The 19,013-nt window shown below is 34.7% G+C and overlaps 2 protein-coding genes across 2 annotated transcripts in view; both read right to left on the bottom strand.

Moving 5' to 3' along the window:
* The window catches only part of LOC136803961 (neuronal acetylcholine receptor subunit alpha-3-like), a 34,497-nt gene extending 26,340 nt beyond the window's left edge, over window positions 1–8,157 (bottom strand). The window contains exon 1 of the mRNA XM_067060691.1: window positions 8,079–8,157. The gene's annotated coding sequence lies outside the window, so the exon portion shown is untranslated. The remainder of the gene's footprint in view (window positions 1–8,078) is intronic.
* A 5,786-nt stretch (window positions 8,158–13,943) lies between these two features.
* Window positions 13,944–19,013, bottom strand: part of LOC136803962 (muscle-specific protein 300 kDa-like) — a 42,791-nt gene continuing 37,721 nt past the window's right edge. The window contains 3 exon segments of the mRNA XM_067060692.1: window positions 13,944–16,112; window positions 16,264–17,466; window positions 17,469–19,013. Of these exon segments, the coding sequence (XP_066916793.1) occupies window positions 15,025–16,112; window positions 16,264–17,466; window positions 17,469–19,013 (3,836 nt within the window). The 3' untranslated portion in view covers window positions 13,944–15,024.

Here is a 19,013-nt window from a genome sequence, read left to right on the forward strand (position 1 = left end):
TCAGAAAGAGGAAAAGAGAAACATTTTTTTGCTTATATAAGCATAATATAACAATAGACAGACATTGTCCTGATATGAAATGTCTGATATGAAACAGAAACACTTATGTAAAAATAAAACCTTTAATCTTAACAGTCATAACATTAAAAGATTTTGTGATTACAACGATGCACGAACTGCACCACGTTTTTAACAGAAGAACAAAGTTTATAAGAATATAAGGCTTCGGTGGCTAGAATATAAAATTTTGGAACTTTTTGAAAAAAACTTTATCCTCTTTTTTGTAAGAACTAATAAATTTTTGTCAAAGCTCATCTGTTCTTATTAATTAGAATTTTCGATTAAGATTATTATTTTCACAACCTGACTGCAAATCAACTTTATCTTGTTAAATTCGAATAAAATAAATCAACCTATTAATATTGTCTCATTTTTTTCCAAATTTCAAATTATACGACCATACGTATATATTTTCTTAATTTTTAGTTTAAACATTATGTTCTCAGCCCATCAACTATTTATTCAGAGAACCTATAATAATGAGTTTGATCGAATAAAAACAGCAAGCTCGCTACAGTAGGTTTTTTTCTATTTCCCTAAAAAATATTAGGGATACAAAAAATATAAAAATACTTTCTATAAGATACGATTCATAAAAAATACCATAATATTTCATGAACATTACCGCTACAGTAAAGGAGGCTGAGTCTGATCACGATATCACGCAATTTTTTGTCTTCAATCACGATCACAAAAATTGGCAAAAAAAATTGGATAATCACGCATCCACACATCACCGCTCAAAAATCTTTAGAATCACGATCACGTTTTGACCTCTGATCACGCAATTACGAGCAAAAGATTTCCAAATCACGTAATCACGCTAGAAAAAAGCCGTTTTTGGGGCATCGCAAAGATGCACGGGACACACCTCTAAATGATAATATGAATAATTATCGTAAAACCTTTTAGAAGTCTAAGCCAAGCTAAGTCAAGTAACAATCGGTATAAAGTAAGTATACTTTCTAGTTAAATTGCCCTTCAAAAGTCAAGAACGACCAATACGGCCCAATCAAAAACGTAACTTTGATACTAGAATCAAATTGAATTTAAGTCAAGCGAGTGTCCGAAACATATCATGGACAAACACCTATCTACATGACGTCTCAATATTTTTTAAGCATTTTAAACATGTGGGCTTTATAGTTAAAGCTGCAAAATGTAAGTAGGTATAAATAATAGCGAAAATCCATTGGCAAGTTTTGGAAATACTTACTAAAAGGAATTGCGTATGATCAATATGTAGTTAACCAAAAGGTTGATTGTTATGTGAGATTTATCTCGCTTTTAGCGCGAACGTTCTAAGATTTACACTTCTAAATTGGTACTGTTAAAAGCATTCTTTGAATAAGAAATTTGGACATGCACCCCTTTCAAATTAATTGTCGCACCTTTCTATGCCCACTAAGAAGTTAGGAAGTGGTGATCAAAACTTAATTGAGGCAAAATATCAAAACATATCATTTTGAAGCACCGTAGATTTCATAATGTATGTGGAGAAGCTTACGAACATCTGCAAAGAAAAAAACTTCCAGACTAACTATAATATGCTCCTTTTTGTTTTTGTAAGAACTCAAAAGAAGTGCATGCCTGCATTGTGTACTATTCAGTGAAGATATGTACATGGTGAAAATAAACATTAGAGTTGTGATAATCAGTAAAAAAATTCATTCTTCGTCTTCATAAATTAGGAAAAGTGAAAAAAAATATTTGAAAAATAGCAACCTAACATGCCACTTCAAACCTGTATGACCAAAAACAGAAAAGTTTATCTTTAGTGAAATCAAAGGAGAATTTCAAATCTCAAAATGTTTCATTTTAATTGAAAAAACAATAGGTGATAAAATTTTTAGGAGACCTTATTTTTAGAAGAAGGGATTATAAAAATGAAAAAAATATTATAAGAGATAACAATAGTGAAAATAATTACAAAGAAATTTTTGTAATCTTTGAAGAGAATATGAATTACTTGATTAAAATATATTTTTTGATTTTGTTTTTCTTAAAAACGATGACGTGAGAGCAAAGACGAATCTTTACAACAGCCATTGTCATTTTGCTTAAAAACTGCATGCAAATACATACTGACTAATACACACCTTTTACACTGACTGAAAGAGGTCCAGTGTAAACTTCAAATAAATTCACTGTACAGTAGAGGACATAATCTAAAATAACATAACCTGGATATTGCGACTTTTGATACACTTTTTGACAAAATATATGTTCAAAAAATAATCAGAACCTCTTCAGAAAGTTTTAGTCATTTTTCATTTTGGACTTCAAAATCTCACACAAAAGAAGAAACTTGAAAGTAGTATTTGTTGAACTTCAAATATAAAAAATAATTTCTAACTGTGTTTCATAGGAGAGCTTAGGTCTCTAATACAGCCCATGTATGGATAGATTTGTCATTTTTCTCCAAAGGGGTAAATAGATATCAATATTGCAGTAGAGCATTACACAGTTACAATAGATTATATAATAAATAATATAATTGTAATATAATCACAAACAAAAAGCATTAAATGATTACACTGAGATATAGTTTAAAATATTTATACGTTAATATCATTTTATACAATTAAGCACACATAAATAGCATTAATATAATCGTTGTTAATTACGTTAAATATAAACCGTTGGAAAAAACAATAAATATCATATCCATATCAGTAAATAACACATACAGTACTTCGATAACATAATACCTATATGTATTTGCTTTCTTTAAATCTGCATCGATCTGCGCATTAGGAGTGAGGCTCAGCTGGACGGAACCTCAGAAAGTTAAACTTTTTGGTAAGATTCAAGAAGGGTGAGTATTAAGTCTCTCGATTAATTTGGCAATGAGGGACGAGCTATCACCCTCTCTGACTGTACTCTCATATTATTCATTCTTGAATCACGGAAATACGCCTTTGTGTTTTTGGTTGGATATCTGATAATACGGTATGCCTTTTGTCCATATAGTAACATCATGATCACCGTATTATTGATAATGATGGCAATACATTGTGCTATTTCCTTGTACCAAACTTTTTGGAATTGCACTATACCAAAGTTTGCCACAAATACAGCTGTTAAAACGAAAGTAGTATAGACTAGAATCATACTTTCGTTCATCACACTTGGGAGATTTCGTCCGCGGAATGCTTGGATAGAGCACAACAACTGAATTAGCAATTCTAACCCAATAATGATATTGCTATGAAAATAAGTGTTACAACTTAAATTCCTTTTCAAGATTTCAGGGTTTTCGATCGCCAGGATATTTACAGGCTTGTAGTATATGGAGATAGCAAAGGCTACATTAACAACTGCGAGAAAAATAAGGATTGCGAAAATTTGTTCTGCGGTTGTTCTTCTGATTTCCCTGCTTCTCAATATGACTTTACTGAGGTAGGCTTTCAGGATCTTTTGTGTTTTGATGAAGATAATACCAACATTGACGACATACAAGGAGCTGATTAAAGCAGGTTTAAAAAGACAATGCATAGCAGTCGAAGGCTCGATGAAAAATATGATAGGTGATACAATAAAGATGAATAGAATGTCAACTAAATGGATTGTAGATATCAAGAAATCTGATACAACGACTATAGGGGTCGATCTTTTTGCTATGAATATGATCAATACCAACAAAGTGATAGCAACACCTGTTAAGCACGATGCCAAAACAATAGTGAATTCCTGTGAGTTGTGACCTATGTAAATATCTTGGTAAGGGTCGATGCAACCTGTTCTCTCTCCATTGTCAATGTATGTTTTGCCAGTACATTTTTTACAAGGTTGATTGCCATATGATGATTTGAAGTAATTTTCTCTGCATAATAGACATTTCCATGAAAATCCTTGTGTTACATTTCCATACACTTTGTAATAGCCAGGACTACAATTTAATGGAGGCATTTGACTGGAAAGATTTCCTAGGTAGTGATCAGATAGATTTTTCTTATCACTGTCAAGATAATGTTCTTTGAAATCTTTAAAGTCATTTCCTTCAATTAAACGCATATTAGAGCATCTTTTTTTGTATAATATGTAGCTTGCTTTATCGACATCCTCTCTTGTTTGATATCCATATAAATCATTCACATCAAATGTAAACTTGTCTTTGATTACATGAAGTTGTTCCAGAAATTCAGACCTATTTTGAGGATTAAACAAATTGGTACCCCAGATGTCGTCTAGGTCAACTTCCCAAAATTTATTCATGAAATCAACCGAAAACTGCTCTAAAGGCCCTAAACTACGGGCATAAGATTCTAAACTTAATTGTGATCTCGTAATATTTTTATATTGCAGTTTTGGAATATTCTTTATTACTGACCAATACAGAGAGTGCAGTGAACCAACATCTATTAAGATCATAGTGGAGTCCAGAACTTTAGAGCATTTTGATTTACCTTCAAAGCGTATCGTTGTAATGTTCATTGGGTTCAAGACATCAAATTCTGAGTGAATACCCCTATCCCTTTCGACAAGAACTATAACTGTAGGTTTGTTACGTATAACCCATTCCTTAGTCAATTTCTTTTCTCGGTTGGGAAGCCAATAATAATGTCTGTTATATTTAAAAAGCTTTGTAAAGTGTACTGGAATCCTTGATTCTCTTAACTCGCCAAGAATTTTTTTAAAGCCACTGTAATATTTGGATAGCTTATCATTGCTGTAAAATAATAGAATATTATTCCATTCATGATATTGAATGAGAAACTTGAGAATCTCCATTTGAAAATTCACCACTTGGTCACTTGCCTGGCGGATGGAGTGAAGGTCTAACACAGCAGCATCGTGGTATACCTCATTAAAGAATTTTGTCATTTGTTTTGGTAGCTGTATTAGAATGTAGCCAACGGAAGACTTGGTAACATTTGTCAAATCATGAGGAGATAGCAAGTATTGGTCATTCAATAAAAGTGTTTGAGCTAACTCTTGAAGCTTTGTGAAATCATCACAAACGTCATAACCAACATATTGAACTTGTGGGTATCGGTTTTCTTCTAGTGATAATTCCTTTGTTGATTGAATTTTGTATCTCAGGAATTCGTCAGTATACTGACAAAAAGCATTTTCACTGGTTCTGTTCAACCTATGGTAACATGTTGAATATATTCCAACAAAATATATAACACCATCTTCTTTTTCTAAATTCTGATGTTATTGATTTTAAAGTAATCACAAGAAGAGAAAATGACAGTAGCATCATATTGGCAAATACTTCCCCTACTCAATAAACTTTATAACAGGCAAATTTTTAAACTTTACTAACCTGGGTAAAATTTAATCTTATTTTTGGCTTGTTATGCAAAATTATTATATTCATTTGAAAATTAGAAATCCACCCTTGATTATACAAAATAATTTCAATTGAATTTGGAAAAAGAACCAATCAGCCCCAGCCAATCTAAATATTTGCTATTCTTGAAAAAGGATAGACTCAGTGGTAAATTGTTTCAACTTAGTTGCAATAAGTTCGATTTCCTATGTGTAATGTTTAAAAAATATAAATTATAAAAATAGCAATTAATAAAATTTTCAAAACTTCTTTCATTAGGGGGTACATTGCTCCATTCTGGTAAATTTTACTAATTATCAAATGAAATTTATTTTTAATTAATACTTTTGAGAGTTCTATTATATTCTTTCATTAATTAACCTTGTATTACGCCAATTAGAAAAACTTTCTGTCTTCCTTTTGAAAATTTGAAATTCAGAGTCATAAAATTATAAATGCTCAACCCTGAAATTAGAAACACCTAATTATCTCTCAAAATTTAAATCAGTGTAAAAATGTTAATATATTGTATGATAATGACTCACATTCATAAACAGCTTTGAGCAACAGAGATCATTCTTTCTTCAACATATTCTTAAAAGATTTGTGTAATGTATCTTCAGAATTCCATTTTCCTACAGATTTTGAAACAAGAAGCATATCGTCTTATATTGAATCCCCTGAACAAAAATAGCTGTATATAGACTGGCGGTCCCAGCCACTGGTATGCTTTCTTTAAAAAGTCACTGATCAGTGGGGTAGCAGTCTGTTCTATTTTGAATCAAGTTGACCAAAGCACCACATTTCCATAATACCAATTATTTAGAATCATATCTCTGGAACTGAAATAGCTAATTTTTCTGTAGTTACTAATCGGGTGTGGCACCCGTTTGTTTCATAATTTGGACCCAAAATTTGGCCAGAGCACTTTATTAAAGCAGCTGCTACTTATGGGATGTTCTTGCAGCCTTCCTCAAGGATATTACTTATTAAAGGGGAATTAATGTTTGGAATTAACCCTGAGATTTTTTTTCGAAATATTAAAGAGGAAAAAAATGTGATCGAACAAAAAAAGAACCACTTCATAATGTCTTTTATTCATTGAGTTATTCAATCTTTAATTTCTCACAATTTTGACTCTAAAATGGAGAAAAACTCCCCCTCTGTTGATTTTGTGACGTCACATGCGCTCCAACTATTCTTACTGTTACACTCTATTTGGTTGTAAAAGAGATAAAAAACATAAGAAATTAATCTTTTTTAGAGTAGTTATAGCAAAATGCTGAAGAAATAATACTAGGAGAGTCTAGTTAGTATTCCAAAGGTGCAGTGAACTTTCTAACGGTAAAAAGAAACTCAAAAACTGCATTTTAAATCATCATTACTACTATTCCCTTATAAAAAAGAGAAACACAGGGCGTGTGCTATGTCACATTTTTCGTATCCATAGCAACGCAAGGGAATTTTCAAACAACTCTTATATTATTATTCTTACTCAGATTACTGTACTCTGTACAGATTCACTTAGATATTCACTTAGATTCACTTTAAGGGCCATGGCTCTGTCTGTCTGTAAGAGAATTTGCCAAGGACCGCTTTAATGTTTTTCATTCAAATTTTGGATTGGTTTGTGGAAATACTTCGATTTGTCATTTTATTTTAACAATTTTGTATCTACGTTACAACCACAGAGCGCTGACTTTTAGTTTTATGAAAGTCGTTATTGTGAACTTTGAGCATGGCTTAAAATCGAGGTATATCATGGCAGTACCTTTGCGGCCAATCACAATTTTAGCTTCTCAAATCTAAAATCAGCCTCTCAGATTTGGAATTCGGCTTCTCAGATTATAATTTCAACTTCTCAGTTTTATGATATCTTTTTACTATTAAAGTTTTTCTTCTTCAAAAATTAAGAATTGATTATTTTGCTTCTCAAATCATCTTTCCAGCTTCTCAGATCATCTTTTCAGCTCCTCAGATCATCTTTTCAGCTTCTCTGATTAACTTTATAACTTCTCAAATTGAATAACTGTGTTCTAATTCAAGTTGATGCCTGAGTTAATGCTATTGGGAATAAATATAAGCTGAACAGCTTATTTGAGAAGCTGAAAGGCTGAGGGGGCTGAGAGCAAAAATTTGAAAAGTAGAATCGATGATTGGCCGAAAAATACCTCTCATGGTATATACTTCCACTAACTGTAAAAAGTGCTTTTATATGACTGAATAAACTTCTGTTTGTTGTTTTGAATAAATATGGCCATTGTGATCACAAAATCATCAACTAGCGACACTATAAAATTATTCACCAGGGCGTTTTGGAACATTTGTGTTTTTGACAATGTCACAAGCAAAGTAAATATGAACATAATACATCAATTGATGCTTTTTTCAAATCGGATTTTGTGGAAAAATTCACCCAATTTCTCAATTTTCTGATTCAGAAAAATTAGATTATTGGGGGAAAATTTTTCCGACTTGGAGCTCTCCCGCATTTTTGTGAGGCAAAGTTGACAGCTAGCTATGGGTTGATGATTTCTAGATATTTAGTACCCTGTCCCTTTTTTGTGAACTTCATTCCTATATTTCAGAATTTTGGTGAAATGGCTTAAAAAAGAAAAATGGGTAGTGAAACCACAAAATATTTATCCTGAATTTCAGATCAGAATCAAAATAAAGTTTGTTGTATGCCCCCATCATCCATCCCTTCAATAAATTAAAATGTACAAAATTTAGCTACCTTTTTCTACCATGTCATATGATGGTGGATACCACATCTCGTCACAAACAAACATATTAAGTAACTGCTTTCTCATTATTTGAAAGACCAAAAAGAAGAGATCATGTAGGTAAAAAAAATCCTCTACAGAGATCCGCCATCTTGAAAAACGCACATGGTGACGACTTTCGATTTCGAATTCTCGGAAAAATAGGAATTTTTTGGCGCCAAACAGTCGAAACCACTACATAGAAATGGCAACTATTGCCTTAACACGGGAAACATTTCCCGAACGGGAAGGTGAAAGTAACCCAAAAAGGAAACTGTTTCCAGATTGAAAATTTCATCACTTTTCTGTTTCCCGTTTTGGTCAAGAACTTTTCATTGTTCCCGAACGGGAAGTTGAATTTTTGTAAACAAAGCAGATTTTTGTTTCCCGATCGAGAAGAAGTTTCCAAATAGGGAAGTTTTTAATTGGGAAAGGGGAAAGTAGAATTGAGAAGCGATTACCCGGTAAATTTCTTAGCTACCCGGCGAAAGGTATTTATTTACCCTATTTTACAATAGGCATCAGTTTTTTACCTTCCACGACCATTTCCGGAGTGCGCAGAGGTCACATTCCCGATCGGGAAACTGGTTAACTTCCTGATTCGGAAACTCTATTCATTTCGGGAGGTTTTTTCACCTTCCCGTTCGGGAAATATTTCCCGTTAAGGCAATATTTGCCATTTCTATGTAGTGGTTCCGACTGCCAAATTATCATCAATGGCGAAAGCCAAAAAGACAAGACGCCTTAGCGGCGTGAAGGCCCAGCGATTGTCTTACGCTTATGCGAAACACGCTTGTAAATTTTTTATCTGACTGTGTTTAATTTACGTAATTGCGAGGTACATTTTCTCTATGTCTGAATCTGATATTGGACGCTTTTTGTACTATTTTTCCTGTTACAACTACCTTATAGGTTTAAAATTTGAACTAATTGATTAGGCACTTATAAAAGGGGTTCAGTTATTTCGCTAGGTTGGTATACACAGGGAAATAAACTAAAATAATGTTTTTCCTTTGAAGAGATAATTATTTGTATGAGGGTGTTTGGAGTTTAAATCTCATAGTAGATCTTTAACAAGGGAACTCATAGGTAACCGACAATTAAAAAAAATAATACTACATATATACAGCTGCATAAACTACGCTTCAAAAAATTATAAAAATTTAATTAAAGTTACAAAACGCACCATAATAAACAATCCTTTAATTTTTCATTAAATCTTAATCATATTGTTTTAATTGTTGAAAATAGCCAACATTTATAGACGATGATCTCATATTTACTGAGAAATTTCAATGTTGACAATTTGGACAAAATTCACAAAAACAGTATGGCATTCTAATTTTGTTTAAGATTTCAATTAATAGTATACTGTATTAAGCAAAGGTAGTCAAAAGATTTCCCACAAACAGTTAGTCGCGCATTAGCATCCCACCGAAATGCGTATCAAAGATTAATGCTGCCATTGCACTATATTGGTTACTTGACTCGGAAGCAAAAAAATGCATCACAAAACTTCTAATAGGATTCATGAAAAAATAAACTGGCGCTTTTTAATGAAATTAAAACATTTTTATGAGAAATTACCAAAATTTTGAGCCATAGATGAAAAAATTTGAACCGAGCCAAAGTTGAAAACTAATTTGAAGAACAACTTCTCAAGAAAAAAATATTCAGGGGAGAAGACACCCACCTAGATCGACATGCACCAACAAATAGGCTATTTCCCCGGAATTTTTTCCCAACCTGAATATCTCCGTTATATTTTGAAAAAGAATTTTCCCATAAAACAATGAAATGTACGATTGAAGTAAAGATGGCAGGTGAAGCAAAGGATGGAATAGTTAAAAAAATTCAGACAATTTTGCGACTTCCTGACTCAAAATAATCGGAAAATTAAGAGAAATTATCAGTCGGTCGGACGACAAACACAAGTTATTTGTGATTGTGGCCTAAACCAATCTAGATATTGATAAACAATGACTGTTAGCTGTAAAATCTGTAAAGTTATCGGTAATCGAACGAATCGCTACATGGAAGGTCACATATCTCAAACATCTTTGGTCGTTTTTAAGCATTCCATTTGCCTGGACCTTTAGACCTTCAAATGATACCAAAAGTGCAATCAAATCTATATAGAGTTTCTTCAGGAAATTTTCAATTCAATTTGATTGTCCATTCTGTTTGATTGGATATGATGATGATATTGACTCGAAAGTTTGACTTTTCTAGCGTGACCTGACCAATCCAACGTTTGCTCTGTTTTGTTTTTGCCATATATCAATTTTGTTTAACTGTATATCAATAAGTATTTCATACAATACATATACACATCTGTGATAAAATTCTACCCAAAGCTGATATGATAATCAGATTGTCATACTCATATAAAAGTTCAATAAGTTTCACGGTGTTTCATGCATCATGTTGGCATGGCACAATAATTTTGATTAACATCAATGTAAACAATGGTAGTAAAAACTTGCATGAAGATCATAACCATCCGCCAGCATGATTCAACACCATTGACCTTTTGGAAATTTTATTTCCAGTCACCAACCATTTCATATTGATCTTGTCTTGTTTTTCTGGTAAAAAAGTTGTTAGTTATTGATTGCTCGCTTAATACTCAAGCAAATCTTAATATGAATCAAATAGTTGTGTCATGTTGGCATGAATGAAGAAACCAAGCTTCAACGTAAGTTTGTTGTTTTTTGGATGCAGGCATCAGCCATCTTTTGATTAACTTCCTTGGAATTAAATTGGAATTCCTGTCTTATCTTTTCGTTATCCTTTCCAGTCAAATACATCCAGTCGGGTTCATGTTGAATGTACTCCTGACTGTATTATATCTAACATTACATAATAACAGAATAATAATAGAACAACATAATGTATAATGCAGTAGTATAATATACAATTTGCAAACACCGTAGTATAATATAACATATTATATAATTCATTTAAAAACGAATACATTCAGTCGGGTTCATGTTGAATATATGGAAGCTTTTAGCCTGTAAACCATAAAACCCGTGTGATGCGCGAACACAGGGGAGACCCTAGCGTAACAGCAAAGGGCTAATGAAAGGCCCATATGCTATCGCTGGGCCAATAACCACCAGATAAGGCAGTGTTGTTTTGTTTGTTTCCCACGAAGGGTCGCAAAATCACCAAATAGAAAAATCACCGAAATCAGTCCCTCGTAGGTTACCTTTTTTGGAGGATTTGGGAAAAAAGTGGAAATTTTTGAGAAGACCATTCAGAGTCACTTTTCTCGAAAATTTTTGGAAAGTTAAAAAAAATACTCCATTTTTGGGACCTCATCGATACACTGACTTCCATATTTAGGCATGGTAGTACCATTGACTTCCAAGCCCGAGGGGCTAGACTCGAGACTCTTGGATGGGAAATGAAGCCACTTATTTCCCATCCAGAACGCCCGCGCGTGGCTTTTACACGAACGCCGGACTGTAAGTAAAACCTATTATTGCTAGATTTCAAAAAAGAAAAAGAAAACGCAGTCTACAAAAACAAAGGAACCGCGCTAGATACAATCTGTCGTAGTGATTAAAGGCGCGTTCTACTCTAGCTCTTTTGGGCTACCCCCTAGCCTATAATAGAAGTCACCCGCGTTTTCTCTACGTAATAAACGTCTATTCCACTCACTAACTTATTTTTTATATCACTTTTAAGGTGGTCGTTAACACTTCTGAGATAGGATCATCTTTTTCGGGTCGATTTTTCAATTTTTGGTTTAAATTAAAGTTCGAACCTTGCTAAACAATATCCCGAAGTTTTATTTCATATAAAGAAGAGGAAAGTCGAAAACTTTAGGTTTTTAGACACGTACCTGAGCAGATTTTGTGGTCCGCCCCAAACGCCCACTCCGCCGCCCGCCACGAAAATTGCAATATTAGCCCTTCTGGTTCTTGGAGCGACTCCAAATTTTTACTGTCGCTACTTAGAGCCACAAAGAACATTCCCGGAAAATTTTACACCGGTACTGCTAATAGTTCCGGATTTATGACAATCAAAACAAACCCGCCATCTTGAATCTTGTCAAATTTCAAGTGTGAATTTTTGGTAAAGGGAATGGCTGTTTCATGGCTTATTTTCTTGTAGTAAGTGATGGTTTGATGCTTCCTTTTTATATAAAGAGCTTCTCAAAACTCCAAGGAACATTTTCACTTGATAATCTTTCTAATTTCCTTCCCATTGGGATCAAATTTCAGTGCCACACAATGTGCGACAGGTACGTGTAATGTTTCTTCTGTTTTCTCTCTCTTTTTAGTTATTTAATTGATAATTTATTGTTTAAAACTTCCATAACCTCTTCTTGAAGCTATCCATACACATTTAGTTGGATTTTGATAGTGATATAGTTGATTTTGGTGTGTTTCGGTTTTTTTGCAAAAGTCGCAAAAGTGAAAGTGAAAGTGCTCTTTATTAGAATTGAGCGCAGCTTGTATTTCAAGTAATAGAGATAAAGATTTGCTGTGTTACAGTGAAATGTGTTACTTTAACCAATGAAAGGGTTAGGGAATACTTTTCAATCACTTTTCATCAAATTTAAGCTTTTTCGCAAGCAAAAGTAAGGTTTACGCAACTTTTTTGTATGCTTGCGGTAGTTTCAGGGTTCTGCGCGACACCATAAATTTGCTGAGAAATGCAAAAGAAAATGGCTTTACTTTCTTTCTGAAGGTGAAAATTGAATCAGTGCATCAAGTTCAACTGAAATCTGTCAAAAATCCCATATTGAAAGCTTTTTTTCCTCTTTCTACAGCAAAAAATAGTTTTAAGGCCAGTTTACGCAAAACAGCAAAACCGGGGGTTTTCAATCTTGTGGCGGAAGAATCTCAGGATTGGCTGCTCCGATTTACTTGGAATTTTGTACACAGCTTGCTCTTAGTGCAAGGGGTGTTTTGAGTGAAACAGATTTTTCAAAAAATGTTTTGTTGATTTCAAAATTAAAAAAAACAGTTTTTTGCGTTTTTACCCCCGGTTTTTGATTTTTTTTAAAAACATTTCACTCAAAACACAGTAGGTCAATATTGTAACATAACTGCCAAATATCAAAATCTAACTCCATCTGGTTGTTGAGATTCTTCTGCCACAAGATTTTGATATCTATTTTTAGAAATGACCTCATGACCCCCGTCTTTGAAATTTCTAACATTTTTTTCTATTTTTAGATCAAGATGATAATGAAGTATCATCATACAAAATTTCAACAATATATCATTTATACTTTTTGAGATATTTCAATTTGAATATTTTTTGACATTTTCAAAAAGTTTGTTAACGACCACCTTAAGGTCTTTTAACTTTCTCAAAGTGCTTCTGCAGTAATAGCAAAAAATTCAAATTTGCGTCAAAGCTTCAAAGGTTTCTATTTTTCAAAAATCGTCAATGTGGTTTTTGGTGAGGTGCTCGCTAAGTACCCCCGGGCTTTTTCGAAAGGGTAAATTATCTTTACTCTCGATCCTCTTGTCTTAATCAAGAATATATCCGACATTGGTTCCAGTTCTGGTATATTTTCACAGCGGAACTACCATTAGGCTAACTTTTCATCGACATGATAAACATTGATAAATGGATGGATGTAAGTTGGCATTCTCAGTGTATTTCTAATTTTTTGAGCCAGTCTCATCATGAATATCAGTAGATTTTTAAATCCGAAGGACCTACATCGAAAATGTAACGCTTTAGTCTTGTGAATGTAAGAAAAATATTGTTTTCATAATTCAGCAGTTCTTTTTTAGCATTCACAAGACATCCGAAATATCTCAACGAAGAATAAGGAGTGTCGAACCAGAAACTGACAACATAAAATATTTATTATTTTAATTTGAAAATTTATTATCACTATTTACTATCTAAAGACTTTTTTGGTTTTATACAAATTTTACAATCATTGATGTAAACGAAAAAAAAAAAAAATAAAACACACACAATAAACTAAACAAAAAAATGCTAAATGTAATCTCGAGAATACAGGCCATTCCTCAAAACCACATTTTACAGTTGTTCTAAAGCATAGTATTTACACTACTAAAAAAACAGGCCATTTCTAGATAATGTCAATATTATAAACTTTGAACTAATTTTCCACAAAAAAAAACACATAAACTACACACAAACACATAATAACAATGATGAAAACCAAAAAAATGTATGCTTGAATGAAAAAAATATGTAAGAATAAAATCTTCGTTTGATTAGCACTGATGCCGTGATATAATTGTACTATAATTTTTCCTTTCTTAGTCTTGATTCTCTAAAGTTTGAAACAATTTTTTTGAGTACATAACAGCAATTTATTTCTATACGGCATCAGTGATCTTTTTCTAGTTTAGAGGCGTGGTACGAAGATATGTTTCAGGCGATTAAATAATTATAAAAAGGTGTAGTACGCGGTCCTATTTACAAAATACGCAGTAGAAAATATTTCTTTTCAAAAAATAGTAGTCTACAAAGCACCCTTTCTTCGACATGACAAAAAAACAACATAAAACTTATAAAGTAAACAAAACTAAAAAACATAATGTTTGTCATTTTGCGCGAAAAAAGTGCTTTAAAATCTTTGAAATATTATAATTTAAAATGTTACATTTTAAGAACCGTGTGATAAACAATTCGTTTATTTTTTTCAAAATATTGTTTTTTTTTTACAAAAGAAAATTAATAGAACATAAAAGAAAAATAAAATAAAATAAAAGCCTAAAAATAATTTTTTTTTCAACCCTAAGTTATGAATAATATAAGATCAGTTTAATAATGGACATAAATAAGAAAGATTTTCTAAAGTTTTTAAAATAGTTAGTTTTCATCTTAACATTAGGGTTCATCGTCATTTGTTAAAAATTGTCCATTGTAAATTTGTATCATTCATCCGATTTCAGGAAACCGGGACATTTATTTCTTGGCACTTTTCTTTGTGTCGGGTTTCGTTGGAGTGCCTTTCGGGATACTGGATTTTGTTGTCGGTTTTTTGGTTGCAGTACCCGTACTTGTTAAACGATCGAAAACGCCCGTTGTCGCAGTTTTTGTCGTCGACGTTGTTGTTTTCGGTGGTGTTTCACCGCTCGCTGTTGCCGACTTTTTAGCCGACGTGGTGCGAGTGGCTGGAAGTTTGGTCGTTGTAGTTGTTGTTCGAGCCGTCGTTGTTCCTCCGCGTTTCTTAACAACTTCAGTTGTCGTTGTTGTTGTTGTTGATCGAACGGATCGTGTCGTTGACGAGGTTCGTGGTGTTGTAGAGGTCGTTCGTGAAGTACGCGTTGTCGTTAGCGACGAAGTTGATGAGGTTGTCGGTTTCGAGGTGCTTGTGCGTCTGGGTGTTGCGCCTCCACTGGTTGTTGTACGCGGGGTCGCTCCACCACTTGACGCTCGTGGAGTTGTCGATTTTGGTGTTGTAGTTCTCGGAGTTGCTGATTTGGTTGTGGTTGATGTTCGTGTTGTTCCATAGAGTCGCGAATACACGTCTCCCGATCGTTCACGAGTTATCTTTGGTTGTGAGGGTGTTCGAGTGGGTCCTTCAGGCGCCAACGATGTGCGCTTCTTCGGTGCCGATGATGTTGTGCCGTAACCACTTCCACGGGCTCCAGAGTAATCTTTCTTGGCGTAACTTGGAATTTTCTTTCCATCGTGATCCAAGTCAGATTTGCGTCGAGTCATCGACGCAGTCGGGATGGATAATCGACCTCCAGAGACACTGGATCGAGTGATGTCGTTGTTGGATCGTTCGCGTGAGATAGAACCACGTGATTTTTCCCGTGACATAGTTCCTCGAGACCGTTCACGATTGATTCTCGGGATGCCGGAACTTGATCCTTCACGTGACATCTTGGACGGTGTTGATGATTTTGCAGGGGATGATGATTTTGATCCTTCCCTGCTGAATGGTTTATTGCGTCCGTAACTTGATTTGAAGGCTTGCATTCCTTGGCTAGCGTGTTCAGGCATGATGAAGTTCTCGCGGAGCTCGTAGTTCGTTCTTCCTTCGGCTGTAAAGATGAAAAGAAAATAAAGTAAAGTTTAAGTCTGTAGCCCCAAAAAGAAAATATAGTCCAATCGAAATCCTTCAAAACATTTAAAGACAATAAAGCAAGTGGAATTGAAAAAACTGAAAATAAAGATTTAAAATCCAAAACATACCTCTGCAAGGATCATTCTTTCTCAAGAAATCGCCCAAACTTTCCCATCCGCCACCAACACGTACCATGACCATGCTACGTAAAATACGGACCAGACGGAGTTTCTGATTTTCACCAAATCGGTATTTGCCTTCACCAACTTTCTCCATAGCAAATTGTTTAACACAACAACATTTGCTGACTTCAGCTCCAATAATGTCATGGATCTCTTCTGATTCTGTTTTCGGTTTATCAGGCTTTCGTTTGCGTCCTTTGAGAGCGTCCATGTAATCTTGGTATGTGATGAGTTGACCACGACGGTGTTTATCAAAGACCAATTCCACTTCCCAGCGTTCACATGGGAAACCAGAATCCATCAAAGCATTGATGAATTGATCAAGAGTTAACTTGTTGTCTTTATCGTTGTCATAGCGACGCCACATGTCCAAAACACGTGATTTGGATTCGCTTAACCATTTGTTGTAACGATCACGCCATTCAGGCCAACTGAACTCAGCAGCTGCTTTTCGGATTCGAATATCATTCAACAGGTCGTTCAACATTCGATATCGGTTCATCAAGACAAGCCATAACTGTTGCCAGCGTTTGGATAAATGATCAACCTTGGGGTTAGCGAAATCACGTTGGGGCGGTGAATTACCACGTCCCTTTTGGCGTTGGCGGTCGGTGAGTGGCTTACGTTTGGCACGTTTCATGACACGATTATAATCAGGTTGTTTCGTTTCAGCACCTTCTTGCATACCTTTGTGTTGTTCCAATAACTTGGAAATCAAATCGTAATCATCTGGTGTTGGAATATCCTCGCGTTCTCTGATGATAGTTTCTTGTTCAGTAATCCATTCAATCAAGATCTCAATCAAACCTTCTTCTTCAGAAATGTCTTTGATTTCAGTATCAAGACGTGCTTTACGTTGATTGGCCCACCCTGACACATCGTTCCATCTCTTACGTAAGATGTTGACTTGATGACGGATTGTGTGTAAGGAGGATGGATGACAGAATCGTAAGATGACGTCACCTTTCTTCAAACAACCATTGACTTGTACTTCAATTTCGATCAATTCCTCTTCAAAGATGGCGAATTCTTCTTGTTGTTTTTGGATTCCTGGTACATCATCAGCAATTGGACCTTGCTCTTTGAGTTGTTTCTCAAGATCGCCAAGAACTTGGAGAGCAGATCGACTTCCAACTTGGAATTCTTTGAAATTGTGTATGCGTTTTGGAGACGTTCGTATTTGGTGGTTGATAACTGTGTAATAATTTCCCATCGTTCTGTCAAATCGAACAATTGTTGTTCCAGTTGTTCTGCGTTCTCAACTTTACCTTCCTTCAACATCGTTTCTCCTGTACTGATAATTGACAAATAATTCTTTTCACGTTTTGAGAGATCGTTCTGGAAAGCTTTATGGTTGTCAATCAAGAGTTTGACAGTATCTGTGTCTCCCATGACGGCTGTCTCAGAGACGAGCAATGGCTCTACAGATTTGATCCAATCCAACAAAGCCAAAACAGCATCTTGGAACATTCCATGGAACAAGAGAGCTTCTTCCAGTTGGTGTTGTCTGTCAACTGAAATTGCACAAACAGCATCCCATCGAGCACGTAAATCACTGATTTTAACTTCAACGACGGTCGCATCATCTGGTTGACTCTTCGGAACCAATGCATTTCCTGTTTTGATGGTAGCGTTCAATTTCGATTGTTTCTTACCAAGCTCATTTTGGCATTCTCGGTGTTTGCGCAATTGTGATTTGACGGCTTGCGCGTCTTTGCCAATGGAAGGATCACCGTTGATCTTGCTTTCAATTGTATCCAAGAACTCCATGATTTGTTCATGTCCTTCAAAGAAGATCTTTGATTGGTCGTGATTATCATCTAAAGCCTTCTTGCGATCTTTCAGTTTGCCAACGATGACTTTCCATCGAGCTGATAAGTTTTGGATTTCTTCTTCGATGATCTTTGCATCATCTGGTAAACAATGTTCAGTGACTTTGGTGGATGTAACACTAATTTTCTTGAACACCTCGCGTTTCTGGCCAACTTCAACATAGATGGTTTCAAACTCGGTGATTTGAATCTCAATCGTTTCTAAGATGGTGCTGACTGGTGTAAACAGCTCCATTTGTCCTTCGACTCTCAGAATCCAGATCTCCAATTCACTGATATATTCTTCCAAGCGAAGTGAGTTATCCAATGCTGATTCAAGGTTTCCAAGTTTGACTTGTGATAGAGTATTGACTTCAGTCCATGCCGATTTGATCTCAGACAAGGCTTTGTCCAAGATACGACTGTTGGAGATATCACTTGATTTGATTAACACTTCGAACGTTTCAATGATGTAAATATAACGTTCTTCTCGGATCTCGATCACCTTGATGAATTCTTTATGTTTGTCAAGTTGTTTGGTGACAACATCTGATTTTCCACCATACGGCGTCTTCGATCTTAAGAAAAGACGTGCCTCGCTCAACCAGACAATCAGTTCACGAACTTCACCTTGGAAGCGATTGGATTCTTCAAAAGCGTTATGCAATTGGTCATCTTTCACTTGCAACAATCGTTGGATTTCATCCCATCCGATGTTTAATTCTTCAAGCTTAGCAGTCAAATCTGCTTTGTCGGTTGCTTTGTTTTCATCCAGCAACTTCTGGGCGAATGTTTGTACATTCTCAACGCCTGGTCGATGAGCTTCAACGTCACTTCGGATGACTTTGAGTTTAGCTAACGAGATCTCAATTAGTTTCTTCTCCT

The sequence above is a fragment of the Clytia hemisphaerica genome, unplaced genomic scaffold, assembly GCF_902728285.1.
Source record: "Clytia hemisphaerica strain Z4C2 unplaced genomic scaffold, Clytia hemisphaerica genome assembly, whole genome shotgun sequence".
NCBI lineage: Eukaryota > Metazoa > Cnidaria > Hydrozoa > Leptothecata > Clytiidae > Clytia > Clytia hemisphaerica.